This window comes from Chiroxiphia lanceolata, chromosome 30, assembly GCF_009829145.1.
Source record: "Chiroxiphia lanceolata isolate bChiLan1 chromosome 30, bChiLan1.pri, whole genome shotgun sequence".
Classification (NCBI taxonomy): Eukaryota; Metazoa; Chordata; class Aves; order Passeriformes; family Pipridae; genus Chiroxiphia; species Chiroxiphia lanceolata.
The window spans coordinates 1,124,318-1,141,162 of NC_045666.1; the positions used below are offsets into that span (position 1 = coordinate 1,124,318).

The 16,845-nt window shown below is 62.0% G+C and overlaps 1 protein-coding gene across 10 annotated transcripts; it reads right to left on the reverse strand.

Annotated features, from left to right (window-relative positions):
- Positions 1 to 128: 128 nt before the first annotated feature.
- Positions 129 to 15,839, reverse strand: PCBP2 (poly(rC) binding protein 2). Of its 10 annotated transcripts, XM_032713602.1 has the most exons (16): positions 15,725 to 15,839; positions 13,393 to 13,511; positions 12,910 to 12,933; positions 12,765 to 12,797; positions 12,335 to 12,451; positions 10,880 to 11,011; positions 10,171 to 10,299; positions 9,688 to 9,762; positions 8,130 to 8,216; positions 7,890 to 7,955; positions 6,984 to 7,025; positions 5,921 to 5,993; positions 5,422 to 5,460; positions 4,435 to 4,487; positions 3,660 to 3,829; positions 129 to 718 (listed from the first exon to the last, which is right to left on the reverse strand). In XM_032713602.1, the coding sequence occupies exons 2-16, from the start codon at positions 13,459 to 13,461 to the stop codon at positions 682 to 684; spliced, it is 1,146 nt and encodes a 381-aa protein (XP_032569493.1). In that variant the 5' UTR covers positions 13,462 to 13,511; positions 15,725 to 15,839; the 3' UTR covers positions 129 to 681. The 10 variants fall into 10 exon arrangements, with proteins under 10 accessions (XP_032569493.1, XP_032569495.1, XP_032569494.1 ...); XM_032713604.1 differs by lacking the exon at positions 7,890 to 7,955; XM_032713603.1 differs by lacking the exon at positions 5,422 to 5,460.
- Between the last annotated feature and the right edge of the window lie 1,006 nt (positions 15,840 to 16,845).

The following is a 16,845-nucleotide window of genomic DNA, read 5'->3' on the forward strand; positions in this document are numbered from 1 at the left end:
CACACTCTGGAAGGATCCCAAATGCCAACCAGGCTGGTTTATCCCTCTCCTGAGGGAACCCAAAGGGGGCTATACTGGGAGGACTGGGAAGAGCCAAGGGGGTTCAAATAAAGACGGAGACAGGCAGATCCATTAACCAAAATATCCTGCAGGTTCTATTCACAAGGAAAAGCTCCAGTCCATCTTTTTATTCAGTTTTTTTTTGAAAAATTTCCTGACGTTACAGAACTAAACTGAAATGTTTTTTTTTTGTGTGTTTTTTTCTTTTTTGTGGGTTTGGGTTTTTTTTGCCTTTTTTTTTATTTCCACTCTTAACATTTTATGACAAAAACAGAAACTTCATGAGCCGAAAAAAGGAGGGGGGGGGAGAAAGGGAGGGAGGTGCGGGGAAAGGGAGGGGAGAGGAGAGAGAAGCTTTATAAAACTAAGATTTGGGGTTCAGCAGCTTTTTTTAAGAGAGCTGAACGAAAGGAATTAAAATGCTTTTCTCTTTTAATTCAAAAAAACCCGAGGAAAAAAAAAAAAACAAAAAACCAAAAACCAGAACAAAAATGAAACCAACTGAACCTGGTGAGTGGCGCGAGGCTGGAGGAACCGAAAATGTACAAACTAGTTAAAACCTGGGTCGGTGCTAAAGGGGCCGCAGATGGATGGCGAGGCTGGGGGGGGTCCGGGGCCCCCCTAACTGCTGCCCATGCCCCCGGTCTCCGAGGAGAGCCTGCAACGAGAAAAGGGCGTCAGAGGGACCCCCCCAAAGGAAGAAAGGGGGTCAGAAGGGCCCCCCACCGAGGAGAAAAAGGCTTTAGAGGGACCCCTGCAATGAGAAAAGGGTATCAGAGGGAGTCTCAAATGAGGAAGGGCCCCCCCCAATGAAGAAAGGGCATCACAGGGACACCTGCAATGAGGGAAGGGTGTCAGAGGGAACCCCCAGTGAGAAAAGGGCAAAGGGGATCCCTGCAACGAGGAAAGGGTATCTCAGGGACACCCCCCCTAATGTGGAGGGGTGTCAGAGAGGCCTCCCCTGACAAGGAAAGGGTGTCAGAGGGACCCACCCCAATGAGGAAAGGGATTAGGGGACCCCCTGCAACAAGGAAAGGGCTTCAGAGGGGCCCCCAATGAGGGAAGGGCATCAGAGGGACTCCCCAGTGAGGAAAGGGTGGGGGGGCCCCCTCAACAAGGAAAGGGCACCAAAGGGGATCCTTGAATGAGGAGAGGGCATCAGAGGGGACCCCCAACAAGGAAAAGGCATCAGAGGGGACCCCCGAGGAAGAGGTGGGTAGGGAGGAAGGCAGCCCTGTGGGGAGCACCTGGAGAGGGAATCCCCCAGGAGGGAGAGGAGGGGGTTTTGGGGTGCAGAGGGAGGTGGTTTATGCACAAGCAGCGAGGAAAGGGAGGGGAGGAGGGGGGTGCAGGGCACTGCCCCCCCCCAAAAGGCACCTGAGGGGCTCCCAGGGGGTTGGTGGGGAGGGAGGGAGGGTCCAGGCTGAGCATGGCTGGCTCTGCTCCAAGCTTCTGGGGGCAGAGGGGGAACTCAGGGGAAGGGGGACCCTGAGGGGCAGGAATGAGGCAGCAGGGAAGGGAGAGTGCGATGGGAGTGGGGGGTGAACCCTCAGCAGGGACCCCTCAGGCAGGGGGAGGGTGGGGGGCAAGGCAAGGAACACACAGACATTGCAAGGGCATCTCTGAGCCCCCCAAACCCAACCCCAGCACAGCTGCCACACCTCTCAGGTGGCTCAAAGCTCCTCCCTCCCTGCAATTTAAGGAGGGGGAGGGACACACACCCCCCAATCTGGGTGGCAGAGGGGTCGACAAGAAGGGGACCCCCCCGGGGCTGGCCCCCCGCTTCGGCACAGATCTACCAGAGCAGGTTCTCACCGTGGCAACTTTATTACAGGTACAGACAGTTAAGAGAGGACAGGTGAGGCCCCGGGGATGCAATTCCAACCCCCCCAAAATCATGTATTCCCCCTCCCTCCCTCCACCCTCCCAACCCCCCTCCCGACCCACAACTGCAACCAAGCTACTCAAAAAATGGAAAAAAAAAGGAGGAGAAATGAAAATTAACAAGCGACAGCTACAGGCAGGCAGAGAAGGAATCGACCGATCACAGGACAAGGGGACACAGTCTCTCTCGGCCGGCAAGAAAACTCTGCTCGAGGAGCAGCACAAGCTCAGATTTTGGAGTAAAAAGGAGGAAAATTTAAAAAAAAAAAAAAAAAAAAAGAGAGAAAAAAAAAAGGAGAAAAAAATAAAAAAAAAGAGAAAAAATAAAATTAAAAAAAAAAAATAAAGAGGATAATAGAGAAAATTGCTGTTCCAAGTCTCCTCTACAGGGTCCCGGTGCTGCCACCCCTGTGTGGGTCCCCCGAGCAGCCTCAGTAAGGGGAAAACCTCTGCTTCTCCGCTTTCAGTTTGTTAGTGACACAGGGCACGGCGGGCGCCGCGGCCCCTTTGGCCGCAGACACGACATTTAGCGCCAGGAGAGGGACAGGTTTCATGCCAAGCAGACTGGAGACACAAGGGGCGGTCGGAAGAGGGTTGGGGAGGCTGGAGGGTGCGTCGGAGGCCCCCGCGGTGGCGAGCGAGGGGGTGGTGGTAGAGGAGGAAGAAGAAGAAGGGGTGGAGGGTTGAGAGAGGTTGATGCTGAGGTGGTCAGGGATCGTGACGGAGGCTGCCTGGGAGGAGGGTTTAGCGCTTTCTAAACTGTAACAGAGGAGAAAAGGAACAAAAAAACAAACAAAAAAAAATAAAAAAGAAAAACAAAACAAACCACGGGTGGGTGGGAGGGAAGGAACAGCACAAAATGCGAAACAAAAAAAAAAAAAAAAAAAAAGGCACAGGACAAACAGCAAAAAACGGCGCAGGAGCCGAGCTGGTGGAGGGGGAGGGAGGGCAGGGAGGGAAGGAGGGAGGGGAGGGGAGGGGAGTGGCACTGCCAGGCCTGGCTGAGCCACACATGGGACCCCCCACACCCACCCCCGGGAATGAGCCTGGCTCAGCCATGAGGTCACACCCTGGGCACCGTGAAGGGAATGAGCCAAAAACCAGAGACAATCACTGGCAGCTCCTGCTCTGCCGTCAGTGACACGGAGCAGGGACACAGCCCCAGGGACCCCCAGATGAGGGACACGGCCCCAGGGACCTCCAGCCCCTCTGGGCCATGTGGAGTCAGGGGAGGGAGGGTGCAACTCCTGGCTCAGGGCAGGGAACATGGGACAAAGGGACATGGGTGGCCTGAGACCAGGCCCTGCCACTGCTACCCACGGCACCAGAGCAGAGCCAGGCCCTGCCAGCAGCACCAGCCACTCTCTGGGATGACAGTATCCTGCTGGGATGCTCGGGATCCCCAGGAGCAGGGCCAGGGAGCCCCTCCTGTCACCCCTCAGCACCGCAGTGGAACAGCAGAGACCACCAAGAGGCTCCTTCTGCAGCCACAGACTCCCCCCACGGCTGGAGCTTTTCCAGCCAAATCCATCACCCTGCAGCGTCTCACAGCCCCGGAGGCGATCGCAGTGGGGAAACTGGGGCAGCAGGCACAGGGAAGGGGGAAAGGAAACAGGGGAAAACACGGGGTGGGAGGGAGAAAACCCCTTCCCCTCATGCGGGGAACAGGGAGGGGAGCCTGGGAACCCCCCGGAACCTCGTCAGCGGGGACTCACCTGACATTAATTAGATACTGGGCCAGGCTGATGCTCGCTGCAGATCCAGTTATGGTCACCTGCCGGTCAGTAGATCCTTCCACGGGGTTGGCAATCTTGATCTGCGCCCCGGACATCTGGCGGATCTCGTTGATCTTGGCGCCCTGACGCCCGATGATGCAGCCAATCAGCTGGGGGGAGGCAGCAGCAGTGTTAGTTAATTAATTAATTAACCCTCATCGTCCTCACCCCCCTGCCTGGCACCTCTCCTAGGGTTGGGCACTGGGGAAAAATTCCTTCGTGGGAATTGTGCAGCTCCTGCCTCAGGCTGCTCAAGGCAGTGGGGGGGGTCACTGTCCCTGGAGGTGTCCCAAATCACGTGGATGTGGCCCTTGGGGACACGGTTCAGTAGTGGCCTTGATGGTGCTGGGAGAACAGTTGGACTTGGTGACCTGAGAGGCCTTTTCCAACCTTAACAATCTCATGATTGGATGATTAGTTGGTGGGGGGGGAGCAGGACGAGGTTGAGGAGTTGGAAGAGGGAGTTTAAGGGGCTGAAAAAGGGGTTTTCTGCCTTCAAGCCCCCTGGAAGGGGGATAAGGAATATGGTGACAGCCAGAGTGGCCCGAGGTGGCACTTTGGGGTGCAGCCACGAGCCTGCTGCAGCTTTAAAGCTGAGAACAGGCACCCCCACACCCCTTTTGTTAAGAGGGGCAGATCCTGGGGACCTCCAGGGCCAAGGGGCAGCTGTCTGCCCACGATGCCTCCACCCCCCCGATGCCCCTGGGATACTCACATCGTTTGGAATGGTGAGTTCATGGGAGGTGGTTTGAGCAGAGGCATCCAAACCTGCTCAGAGACAGAGAGAGGGGGGGCAGGTGAGGGGGATGACAGACTGGGGGTGCAGCACCCCAAGTGCTGCCAGCTTTAGGCTGCCTGGGAGGCCTCCGAGCAGGCTGGGGAGGGCAGAGCAGGCTGGGAGGTCACTCCAACCCCCGCTGCTCCCCACCCACTCCTTGCTTCCCCCCTGCTCCTCACTCACCCCCTGATTTCTCCCCCCCTTGTCCCCTCCCCGTCTGTCACCGCAGGGTCCTCCATCCGGGAGCAGGGTGCTGGCACTGGGGGGCTCCAGCCGGGCACTCAGCTCTGCTCCCACTCCAGTACCAACCTCCAAGGGCTACATCACCCCTCCTTCCTCCTCCTCCTCCTCCTCTCTGAGGTCCGGCAGGGCAGTGCTATGCTGGCTGGCACTGCAAGGCCACTCATGCCTCGTACGGGGCCAAGCGTGTGTGCCATGTGCATTTTTTTCCATGTTTTCACACTTTTCCCCCCTTCCCAGCTCACTCCCTGCTAGAGGGAGCAGTGGGAGCCTTGAGACCTCGCCCTGAGGCTCTGGGTGGGGGCAGGCAGTGTTCTGGGGACACAGCAGGTGACACGGTGCTGTCCCCGCCACCTCCAGCTCCTGACAGCTCCAGCACCTCCTTGGCTGGGTGTTGCTCCTCTCAGTGTGGTTTTTTTGGGGGGCGGGGGGAAAGCTCAGGGCCCACAGCTCGCTGGGACAGCTGAGCTTCTGCCCAATCCTGCTGCTCTCCACTATCCAGCTGAGCTCCAGGGCACGGACAGCTGAGTCAGGCTGCAACTCCAGCCCTTCTAGGGCTCCCCTCAACCCCCTTTCCCCCTCATTCTGGGCACAAAGGCGGGTAGAATCTATCAAGGAGAACGAGACCCCAGGCAGCATCAATACACAACAGAGTAACTACAGATTGTGTGTTTGGATCATTACCCCAATAGCCTTTCACCTCTGGAGAGCTGGAGTCAATGCCTGTTAAGATACAAGTCACAATGAGTTTGGCTGTCTCAAGTTTAGAGCCCCAAACGGGTATTTTTTTTTTTTCCACTTTCTTTTTTTTTTTTTTTAGCCATCTTAGCAAATCTAAAGCAAATTTGGTACAACTCAGCAGTTGCCTGCTCAGGCCTGGAGTAGCCGGAGGGGAGAGAGCGGGTGCTGCGGGCCGGGGGTCTCCCAGTGTGTTGGCAGAGTACGGGGGGGATGAGGGAGGGAAGCAGCATGGATGGAGGCCCTGCCTGTGCCGGGCTCGGCTTGTCCCTACCCCTGCAGCCCCCAGAGACATCACAACAATCGTTACCTGGCCGGGCCCAGCTCGGGGGAACGTTTGGGTTTAGGTTTTTGAGCACGAGCGCGGCCCCACGGAGGAGCCGGGGGCAGCCCGGGCTGGGCTCCGGCCCGCGCTAGCGCACACGGAGAGAAGGAGTTTCCATACCACTGAATCCAGTGTTGCCATGAGACATTGGAAAGTGTGACTGTTGCATTGCCAACTGGTGCAGCTTGGTCAGCTAGAGGAGGGAAAAGAGAGAGAAAAGAGAAAAGGCTGGCGTTAGCCATTTCCCGAGGCCAGGGGGGGCCAGGACTCACCCCGCACGCGCGCCCGCACGGACACCGGCCCCGCCGCCCCGGCCCCTCCGCACGCGGCCCGGCCCTCTCCGCACGGAGGCCAAGGTGGGCTGGGGGCTGCGCCCACCCCTCGGTGCAGTGAGGTCTGGAGGAGCTCAGGAAGAGAAGCAGAGAGGAGCGGGAGGGAGCAGGTGCTTGCAGCACTGCGGGGGAGCGGCAGGAACGGGGACAGAGCACAGCTCAGCTCCGCCAAAGGAGCAGCTCTTCCAGCCCAGCTTCCTTCTAAGCCCCTCTCCCCCCTGGCCTGGCGCGTCAGACCCCCCCCTCGCTGCTCTAAGGTGCCAGGAGCAGAGACCAGCCCCTACGGGATGAGGATGGGTGCCAGAGGATGGAGGTGTCCGACAGCACCGGGAGAGGCGGCCGCTGCCGGGATGGTCCCTCCTCTCCCGAACGGACCCGCCAGGCTGGCAGCAGCCTGGGATGGGCCGGATCCAACCCCCTCCCCGACTGCCACCTGCGCCCACTCGTTGGGCCAGCTGTCCCCTGCCCCGGGAGAGCCACCGTGTGCTGGGGGGGGGTGTTCTGGTGCCGAATTCAGGGAGGAGGAGCAAGGGGGTGGGGGCAAGGGAAAAGCCGGAGCTGGTGTGAAATGCCAAGCCAGGGAGAGGTGGGTTTGGAAAAAAAATATAACAGGAGCAGGGAAGTGTCAGAGAGGAGGTGAGGGGAGGATCCAGGGAGAGCTCTGAGGCCGGGTGAAGCTGGCTGCAGGAAGGCCAACTGAGGGGGGCGAGTTTTTTTGGGGGGGGGCTCGGATCAGATCGAGCATTCGGCCCAAGCTGAGCAGCTCGAGTGGAGAAAGCACGGAGAAAATTTTGGAAGGGGGGAAGGAAAAGGGTGGATTTCAAGACAAGAAGTTGTAAATAAAAACTTACATCTGGCTGTGGAATGGCATACTGTCCTTGAATGGTATAGGCCTACAAAAGGAGGAAAACAGTCCTATTAACAACCATCGGACAGCCACCCAGGGACAGACAGATTTCAACTAGCCAGGAAGTCAGAGAGCCAAGGTGGAGAGTTCTCCGGGGCGAGGGAAGTGGGGCAGGAGAGGCAGGGGACGGATAAATGCTGTCACAAGCAGTTTCTAGGCTGGCGGTTACTCGAATTGGCCTGACGTGGCGGGTACGGGGAGGGGGGTGGGCAGAATCGGTGCCGTCCCCCCCCAAAAAAACAACCAAAAAAAAAATGAAAAAAAAAAAAAAAAAAAAAGGTGGCAGACAAAAAAAAAAAAAAAAAGAAAACCAAAAAACCAAAAATAAAAACCAACAAGAGAACGGCTGGGATCTTGATGAAGATGTTATGGTGTGGTGAGTCCGACAATGCTGCTATCCCTGCGCCCCCGCACAGGCAGGGAGGATCCAACGCCCCGCCGGCCCTGCTGCTGCTCCCGGCCCCTCTCTGCCCCGGCCCAGCAGCTCCCCTGCCTCCCCCCACCCCAAAAAAAAAGTTGCCCCGTTCCGAGTCCTCTCGTCACTCCGCACGCCTAGGACAACGTCGCCGGGCAAGCTACAGGTCAGTGCTGGCGCTGGCTACCGCTGCTCGACACGGCCCAGCGCTCGGAGGGGAACGAGGCGAGGGCCTGACCTGCCACAACTCCGAGTTAACTCGAGGTTAAGGGACAGCCACAGACTTCAGATGCCTCCTGAAGCTACCCAGAAAGGGCGAGTCACTGGCTGGGGCCTGGCTGGCTAAGGTTTGGGGAGGTCTGGGGGGGCCGGGCAGGTGGGGGTGGGTGGGAGAGGAAGGGGAGAGGGGGGTACACAGCCTCACTTCCAGGTCACCGGAAGAACTGCAGCCCAGGCTGGAATTGGCCCAAGTTCGTTGCCATGCAGTGGCTGCCGGGTGGCCTGCGTGAGGAGAGGTTGGTGGGCTCAGAGTCCAGTTCCCAGTGGACAGGAGTCCACAGCACAAAAAGCCACCGTTGTCGGTTTTGGGGGACGGGGACGGGGATGCCACCCTTGTTGGCAGTCTCAGAGAGGCCAAGGATTGAACGGGCCGTGGAGACTGAACTCCCCTCTCACCTCCTGAGGTGGTCCCTCCAAGTCAGAGTTGAGGCACATGGATGGGGCGGTGTGGGGGTAGCTCGCACTGCCGCTGCTGTACCTGTCCTGTGGATAAATTAGAGGACTTCAGTCTCCAGGGCTGTCAATCCGAAACCTTTCGCTAACACCAAACTCACATCCACATTAGCTCAGTGCTGATCGAGGGCTCGCCCTGCTCTACGCACGACTCTGAGCTGCAAAGACAGAGCCCAACGGCCGCCAGGAGCGGGGGGGCCCGGGCGGCTGCTGCGGGGCTTGGCCGCGGCCCTGGGCCAGGGATGGGGGCGGAAAGAAGGAAGGGGGAGAAAAAGGGGAAGGGGAGGGAAGAGATGCGTGGCCGTGGGAAGCCTGCTCCTCACTGCTCTAACGGGGAAGGCGGCCGGCTCCCGCCCCGGGGGTCCGCGCGTACGGCCCTCCGCTGGCAAGGGGGAGGGCGCTTCCCCCGGGGGGCAGAGCGGCGGGAGAAGCTGTCGGAGAGGCGGGGGGGGCTGACCGGGTTCAAGGGGGGGAGGAAGAGGCAGGGAGGGCAGGGGTGGGGAGGAAGGGGACGGCGGCAGGTCCGTCCCCAAAACAAGCATGGCCTGGCGTGGGGGGGGAGAGCAGAGTCAGGCCTGGCTCTCAGGGAGGCCGGCAGCAGCTACCCCTTTTCCCTGACCCCCTTCCCTGCCTACGGAGGCCTCCACCGACAAGGCCAGGCCCTGCCTGCGCGGGTCCCGGGCCGGAGCCCACCCCGAGGGGTCTCCCTGGCAGCAGGAAGGCAGCGGATGCGTTTGCACGAGTCGCCGTGGTTTCTCCGAGCTTTACGGCAGCCCTGGGAACCGCAGGGTGGGAGCGGGTGATCCGCTCCTGGGCCCGGCCTCCCAGTCAGCATCCCCCACCCCGAAGAGGGCAGGGGGATTCGGGGCTTTACAGCAGACAGGATCCCAAGGGAGCCCTGTCCCCTGTAACCTGGCTCACGGCAGGGAGCGACTCCCCAGCTCAGCTCAGCGCAGGAGGGACTAAACTCCAGTCACCTGACACTACTCCTATCTGACACACCCTCCCCTCGTGCGAGACGAAGCCTTTGCACACCCCAACCCTACCCACGGCACAGGCTGAGCCTTTGCACCCCCAAGAGCCAGTCACGGAGAGCAGAGAAGCCCCAGCCTCCGGGCCGGTCACCCACAGCAGGTCACACCAATGTCCCTGGAGCCAGCCCGAGGCAGAGGGGCAGAGCCTGGGTTTGGCAGCTGGAGCCTCGGCCCCATTCAAATCCCCACTGCTGCCACCACACTGGCAATGTTTTTTTGGCTGGTTAACTCCAGGAGTGTTTTCCAGCATCCCCTCCTCCCAAATTGTCCCCTTTCCCCACTCTCATCCCTTGGCAGGGACGGTTGGAGCTGGCTCTGGGAGGCTGAGGCCCAGCAGAGCCGCTCTGGGCCGGAGGCACGGCGTGGGTGACGGGCACGCGGAGTGGTCGGGGCGCGCTGGCAGCTCGGTACGACACCCCCTGCCCCCCTCCCCACCCCGCACCCCAGGAGCAGAGGAGAGGCCTTACCTGGCCGCCTGCAAAGATGACGGGAGAGCTGGATGGCTTGGGTCGGTACGGGATGGTGACACCCTTCGGGGGAGACTGGGTGACAGGTAGAGAGAGCAGGTCAGACACCGAGGGCCGCTGGCACCAACAGCTCCCTCCCCGCACCCCAGGGCTCTGCTTCAGCTTCCCAACTGGCCGTCTGGGGGACCCACAGCAATGATATTTCTTCCCCATCCCAGGCACAAGGCCCGGGAGCGGAGCAGTGGGACAGCTCAGTGTCACCGTGCTGGGCAGCACGACCGGTCACCGTGAGCAGCTCTCGAGGCCTCGCTCGACCCCGGTTTTAAGCGGCTCCAAGCCTCACCTGGATGAGGCTGTAATCCCCAGCTATCCCTTTATCCCCCAGCAGTCATTTTCTCCACCCTCAGCGTTTCCACCTCATGGAGGAGACACAGCTGCCAAGGGCAGTGGGATCCCCCACACAGGCCTGAGGAGGGGCCCTACCTCAAGCATGACGACGCAGATCTGTTTGACGCACTCGATGATGGACTGTGGGATCCCAGCAATGGTGATGGCTCGCTCAGTCGAGTTGGGCAGCATGTCCCCTGCCACCTGGACCTGTGCCCCCGTGCTCTGCCAAGTCGAGGGTTAAAAATAACCGGTCAGACCCCAGGGAGGGTTGTGACCTCAGCGATGAACCCCGTGGATGGTTATACATAGCCAAAACTGTTCCCCCCTCCTCCTTTTCCCCCCCAAAATAAAGTCCTTTAATCCCAGCTGGATACAAGTCAAGCACTGGGAGCCCGAGGCAGCAGAGGGGGACCTGGGCTCAGCCTGTCCCTGTAACCCAAGCCAAGCCCATCTCTGCGCCAGCAGAGCTGAGCAGAGTTAATCCAGCAGCACCCAGCGCTAAATGGCATGGGTGAGGGCAGCATGGGCCTGGCAGCACATCTCCCCCTCCAAAAACTGGGAGAAGGCTGGGGAGGGGGCACTCAGGAGCCATGGGAAGGAGGGGGGAGCAAGAACCCAGGCGTCCAGCTGTGGGGGACAGCACTGGGCAGGGAAGGGTCTGCCTCGAGTCTCAGTTTCCTGAGCACTAAAAACACAGGGAGCTCCAAAACATCCCAGTAATGCCACATTCCTGCCACGTGGTACCATGGGGGGGCACCCAGAGCCCCACGGAGACCTCCCCCCCGGGGTGGCCACCACGCACCTCTCGGATCTCCTTGATCTTGCAGCCTCCCTTCCCAATGAGGGACCCGCACTGGCTGGCAGGGACCACAAGTCGGAGGGTGACCGGGGGCCGGCTGGCAGCTGTGCTGTTGGTCATGGAGCTGCTGATGTCCTGTGAGGAAGAGGAGGGGCTCAGAGGGGTTGGCCTGGCCTGGCACAGCATCCCCGCCGGAATGGCACCGGCACGCAGCGGGGACGTGCCCAGCACAGGGACAGGGAGATGACGCTGGCACCAGGAGCCCCAGCCAAGGTGACCTCGGGGCTCTCCCAGTCCCATTTCCAGGGATTCCTTAACGGCCGCGTTTTGGGGAAGCAGCAGCCACACTCTGTTGTCTCAGTGGAAACGGGGTTTTAACCGCCCCCAGCCCTGGGTGGGTCACACCTCAGCTGACTAAGAATCAGCTGTGTCACTGCTGGGGGGGGGACAAGGGTTGGGGGCTCAGACTCCACAGCTCCCAGGTCAGCACGGAGCCTCCCGCTGCACCAGGGATCAAGGCAGGAGCTCCAGGAAAACAATCCCGGCACCGATTACAGCGATCATGTGCTGGCAGGGGGAGGGGAGGCACAAGGCCAGGGCTCAACTGACCTACTAAAAGCAAAGCTTCAGTTCCAAGGCCGCTGCCCAGGGCCACGCTTGGCCCTCAGAGGACTCCGGCTCTCAGCGTGTGGCACAAACAGCTCTGGGCTCTGCAGCCTTTTAGGCAAGAGCAGGGGGGTTTGGGGACAGAGCTGCCAGCACAGGGCTGTTCCTCCCAGGGAAGTGTCCCAAATCCAAAGGACAACAGATTTGTACCCCCATGGGCGAGGCAAGGGCCACAGAGCTCTGCCCCACACCAGGCAAGGAGCACTCCCATCTCCCAGTGCCTCCAGTGCAGAGCAGGATGGAAACCTCCTCAACATCACAGCCCTGAGTAGGCTCTCATGCCCACAGACAGGATCCAGGTTATCCAGGATCAACATTCCCCCTGGAAGTTGCAGATTCAATGGGACCAGGGGTATGGTGCAGCTCCTCCTCCAGTGCTGCACAGTTACACCCCCAGCCCCCTCCTCGGTGCGGTCAGGGATGGAGACGAGCTTTGGTCCCCACTGGGGCATGTACGAGGGGAAGTGGCAGCAGGACGAGCAGAGCCAGGGGGATTCTGCCCAAAACTGTTTAACCAGTGCCCAGGGAAGTCCCTGCAGGGCTCTGGCTCCGGCACTGCCTGGACCTTGACCCAGCTCCCAGACGGGCAAAGATCGGGGGCCCCACAGGGAAACACCGGCCATCCATGCGGAAATGGCCCAACCTGTTGCTCAGCCCCAGCAGGACAAACCCAGCAGGGACAAAGGCCTCCCAAGTGCAGACCCCCTGGCACACAGGGGTCAATTTACCCAGGGAAAGGGGCAAACGGGGGCAGTGACTATGGTGAGGAGGGGGCTTGTGCTGCAGACACACCTCTTCCAGTTTGTCAATGATCATCGCAAAAGCTTTGAAGATGGCGTTGGTGGGTCCCGCGAGGGTGATGATCCGCTCGGGGCAGTTCCCTTCCGAGATGTTGATGCGAGCTCCGCTCTGCGGGAGGCAAACGCCACCTCAGCGCTCCGGGCCCCCCTCGACCCCCCCAGGGCAACCGCGGGGCAGCCGGAGTTCCCCAGGATCCCCCGCTGGGGACGAGCCCTCCTCCCCGCCTCCCTCCCTCCTCCCTCCCTCGGCTCGGGCAGCCATCTTCTCCTCCTCGGCTTCCTGCCGCGCCTGCCCACACCTCCCGGCATTCCCCGCGCCGCCGCTCCGGCCGCTGCCTCCGCGCTGCCTGCGGAGCCCTCGGAAGGCCCCGCGCCGCCGCCCCCGGATCCCCCCGCAGACCCTCCCTGGCCCCGGGACTCACCTCCTCACGCATCTTCTTCACGGACTCCCCTTTCTGTGAGGAAGGAGAGAAAGGAAAAAGGCGTTAGCGTGGCTGTGGGGGAGGGGAGGGGAGGGGACGAGGAGAGAAGGGGAAGGCGGGATGAGAGCGGTGGTTCCTCACTTACCTTCCCAATGATGCTTCCCACCTCCTGGGATGAAAACAAAAGCACCATTAGTCAGCGTTTTAAAAACTCCAGGAGTCCCAAAGCCTAAACTCCTTCCTTTTACAGCCAAAACTTGCTCCTTTTACAGTCTAAACTTGCTCCTTTTACAGTCCAAACTTGCTCCTTTTATAGTCTAAACTTGCTCCTTTTACAGCCCAAACAAGTTCCTGAGCACTTGGGATCTGTCCCCTCCAGACACCCAAGGATGTGCACTGACACTCTGCTCCCACCTGAGCTCCCTCCAGGTCGATCCCCCTGCCCCCCATTATTATTTTCCTCCCTGGCTGTGCTTTTACGGCGCTGCTGCTGCACCCCAGGAGCCGGCCGGGCGCCAGGAACACATTCCCGGCTCTGCAGCAGCTCCAGGAGATTCCCCCCGCCCGCCATGGAAGCACCCAGCGCACCCCGTGCCAGGTGAGGGTTGGGGATGGATGGGACACAAACCTTTCCGTGCATGAGTAGCCGGATGGTGAGTGTGACATTGAGACCCCCTTCGATGACTCCGGTGTCCATGGTGGGGTCGGCTCAGGCTGTGGCAGCGCTCGGGCCTTGGGTGAGCGGCGCTGGGGATGAGAGGGGCCGGGTGAGGCTCTTCCAACCCTCCCCAGCCCATTCCAGCAGCATTCCAACCTCCCCGCGCTTCTTCTCCCCTCAAATCTCCCCCCGGAAGTTTCGGGCCGTGCACCTCCCCAGAGAGTTGATCCATGGTGGTTTGGCTGCTCCTCCTGCCCGTTTCCAGGGCTGAACTGGCCTGATCCCACCAGGATCCAGCAGCTCCTAAGGCCACAAGGGTCTTGCTCTTACAGGGGCTTCCTGTGGGGACAAGGGACCCCGAGGAGGGACTGAGAACTTCAGGGTGACCCTCAGGTGGGACTGGGGACACAAACGGTCCCTGGACAACCAGGGGGCACTGGGGACCTAAGAGGGGCCCCTGAGTGGGCTGTACAGCTTTGGGGAACCTGCCTGTCTGTGTGAGCCCCACTTCTTCCCCAAACCCCGAGCCTTCCTGCAGCTACCCAGCAGGAGCAAGTGCCCCATTCCCGGAGGTCTGAGCCTCCGAGAACCCAGGACTGGGGAGAAAATAAACCACATCCACTTCCCTGAGCCCTGCGCCCGCGTGGGGCCTCCCAGAGCAGGTTCCGAGGCGATTCCCTCGGACCCAGATAAGGCCACATGAGCGCACGATCAGGTTTCAAACCACCTGAGTCGGCAGCGGTTGCAAAACAGCCCGACCGGCCCCAGCCAGGCGTTTAATGGGAATCCGGTAAATAAACTCCCTTTTCAGCCCTCGCTTTTGCCCCATCAAAGTTTAACCACGGCCAGGGGTTCGCTCGCGGGCCGGGGCAGCGCTGCCTCGCTGGCAAACCAGAGGGTTTTGCCGCGGCCCGGAGTCGCGGCCTCCATGAGCTCAGCCCGACATCCCACCACATCCAAACTGGCGCCGCCGGCCCGGCTTGGGAAGCAGAGCCGGCCCCAATTCTCCCGCTCCCAGCCCACCCGGACCCGTCTCCGCTCGTCCCACGAGCCCCGGCCGGTCCCGGGGACAAAAGGGGCCGAGCGGCCCCGCTCCGGGCTCCCGGCGAAGCTCCTCCGCAGGAAAACTTCCCCGAGCTCCCCCTCGCCGGATCCAACCCCACCCGGGATCCCCGTCCCGAATTGGGACCAGCACGGGGGGGGACCGGGTTCCTGGGGCTGGGACGTGGCTCCAAAACGCGCCTGTCCCTGAGGCGGGAACGCGGCTCCTGAGCCAGCTCAGCCCTGGGCGGGGGGGGGGGGAACCAGGCCGGGGGTCCTGGGCTCCGAACCCGGCTGGGGGACCGCGACAGGAACGGGGGTTACAGGGCGACCCCCGGGACAGCGATGGAGCCCCCGGAGTGAGGGGCGGGTAAGCGGGGGGGTTCCGGGCCGGTAGCTTCGAATGGGCCCCGGAGCCCGGCGGGGGGAACCGGGAGCTGGCGGAGGGGCTCTGGAGCCCGGACCGGGCTGGGGGGGACCGACCCCAGGACTCTGAAACCCCCCCAGAACCGGGGGGCTCGGGGGCAGATCCCCGGCCGGGGATCGCGGCTCCGCACCGGGCAGGGCCCGGGGGGGCTCGGGGAGGAGGAAACACGGATGCCCCAACGAAGAGGAGGGCGACCCCCCCTTTCCACTCTGGAGGTGTGTGTGGGGGAGAACAACAGCGCGGGATGGCGGAAAAAAAAAAAACAAACGGACCCGGCCGGGAAAATATAAACTCCCAAAAACTGAAAAACAAACAAAAAAAACCCAAAACCAAAACTGAAGAAAAAAACCCCCGAAACAACAAAACGTAAAAACGGGAATAAAAAGAAAAAAAAAAAAAAATCTCCCTTCCCCCCCCCCCCCAGCCGGCCCGGGCGGGGGGCGGCGGCGCCATGTGACGCACGCGGCGCCCCGGACCCCCCCGGGCTCGGTTCCGGCGGGGGTGGCGGCGGGGGGGGTTGCGAGGAGAGGGGGGGGGACGACAGAGGCTCCCCCGGACCCCCCCCAACCCCCTCGGGCCGCCGCCCCCCCGGCGGCGCGGGGCGCGCGGGCCGCACAGGCCGCACAGGCCGCGCAGGCCGCGGGCGCCGTGAGGGCGCGGCCGGCAGGGGGAGGGGGGGGGGGGCGGCGGGGGGGCCGCGCCAGGGCCCGGCCCGAGAGGGGGGTGTGGTGTGGGGGGGTTGGTCGGACCCGGATGGCGGCCGGGGGGGCGCGGGGGGCGGTTGTGAGGGGGGTGGTGTTGGTGGGGGGGGGGAGGGGGGGGGGTCGGGCCTACCTGTGTCGGCGCCGGTAACGGCGTTGGGCGAAGGGCGCTCCGGGCGGAGCGGGAGGAGGAGGAGGGAGGGCGGGAGGGAGGGGGGGGAGGCGGGGAGGGAGCGCGGCGGGCGGGCGCGCGGGATGGCGGCGGCGGCGGCGCGGGCGCGGCTGCTCCGGCTGCGGCGGCCGCGGGTCTGGGAGGGGGCGGCGGGCGCGGCCCGATTTACACCCGCCCCGACCCGGAAACGCACCGCGCGCGCGGGGCGGGACAGAGCGGCCGCCGCGCCCCGCACAGCGCCGCCCTGCGGCTGGGAGGGATGAGAGAGGGGGCGCACGGGGGTGAGGGGGTAAAGGGGGGAACTGGGGGGGTATGGGGGGGCGTGAGGGGGAATGGGGGAACTGGAGGAGTTAAGAAAGGAATGAGGGGCAAAGGGGTGAATGGAGGGTTATGGGGAGTTATCAGAGGGAATGGGGGCAGTGGGGGAGTTATGGGGGGTAATGGGGGGCACTGGGGTGGTTATGGGGGCAATGGAGGGCAATAGGGGGACGGGGCTCTGGGTGCAATGGGGGGCACTGGGAGGTAATGAGGGGGACGAGGGGGAATGGGGGGCACTGGGAGGCAATAGGGGGCAATGGGGGCACTGGGGACTAATGGGGAGTAATGGGGGGCACAGGGGGCAATTGGGAGTAATGGGGGTGAGGGATGGGGGGAGCAAGGAGAGAGAAAAGTTTGGGGGGGCAGAAGTGTGTAAGGGGGGCCGTGGGGCAACTGGGGGGCAAAGAGGGGCACTGGGGGCAATGGGGGGGCAATGGGAGGGACTGGGGGGCAATAGGGGCAGAGGGGCAGTTCCCCCCACAGAGGGGCTTAGGGGGCTTGTGTCCCACCCCCGACCCCCCCCAGGGGATTTGTACCCCCCGCTCCCTTCTCCTCTCACCCCCCAGTGGCACAAAAGAGACACTGACACATATTGGGGTGTCCCAGGGCTTTATTGGGGGGCACCCCTGGGCCCCCCCAGCACCCAGAGCCCCTCTTGGGACCATGGGGTGGGGAGACATGGAGACATGATGGGCACGAGGACCCTGGTGGTCTCAGGGGGTCTTGGGTCCTCCCAGGAGGACAGGGGTGGTCCCAGGTGGTCC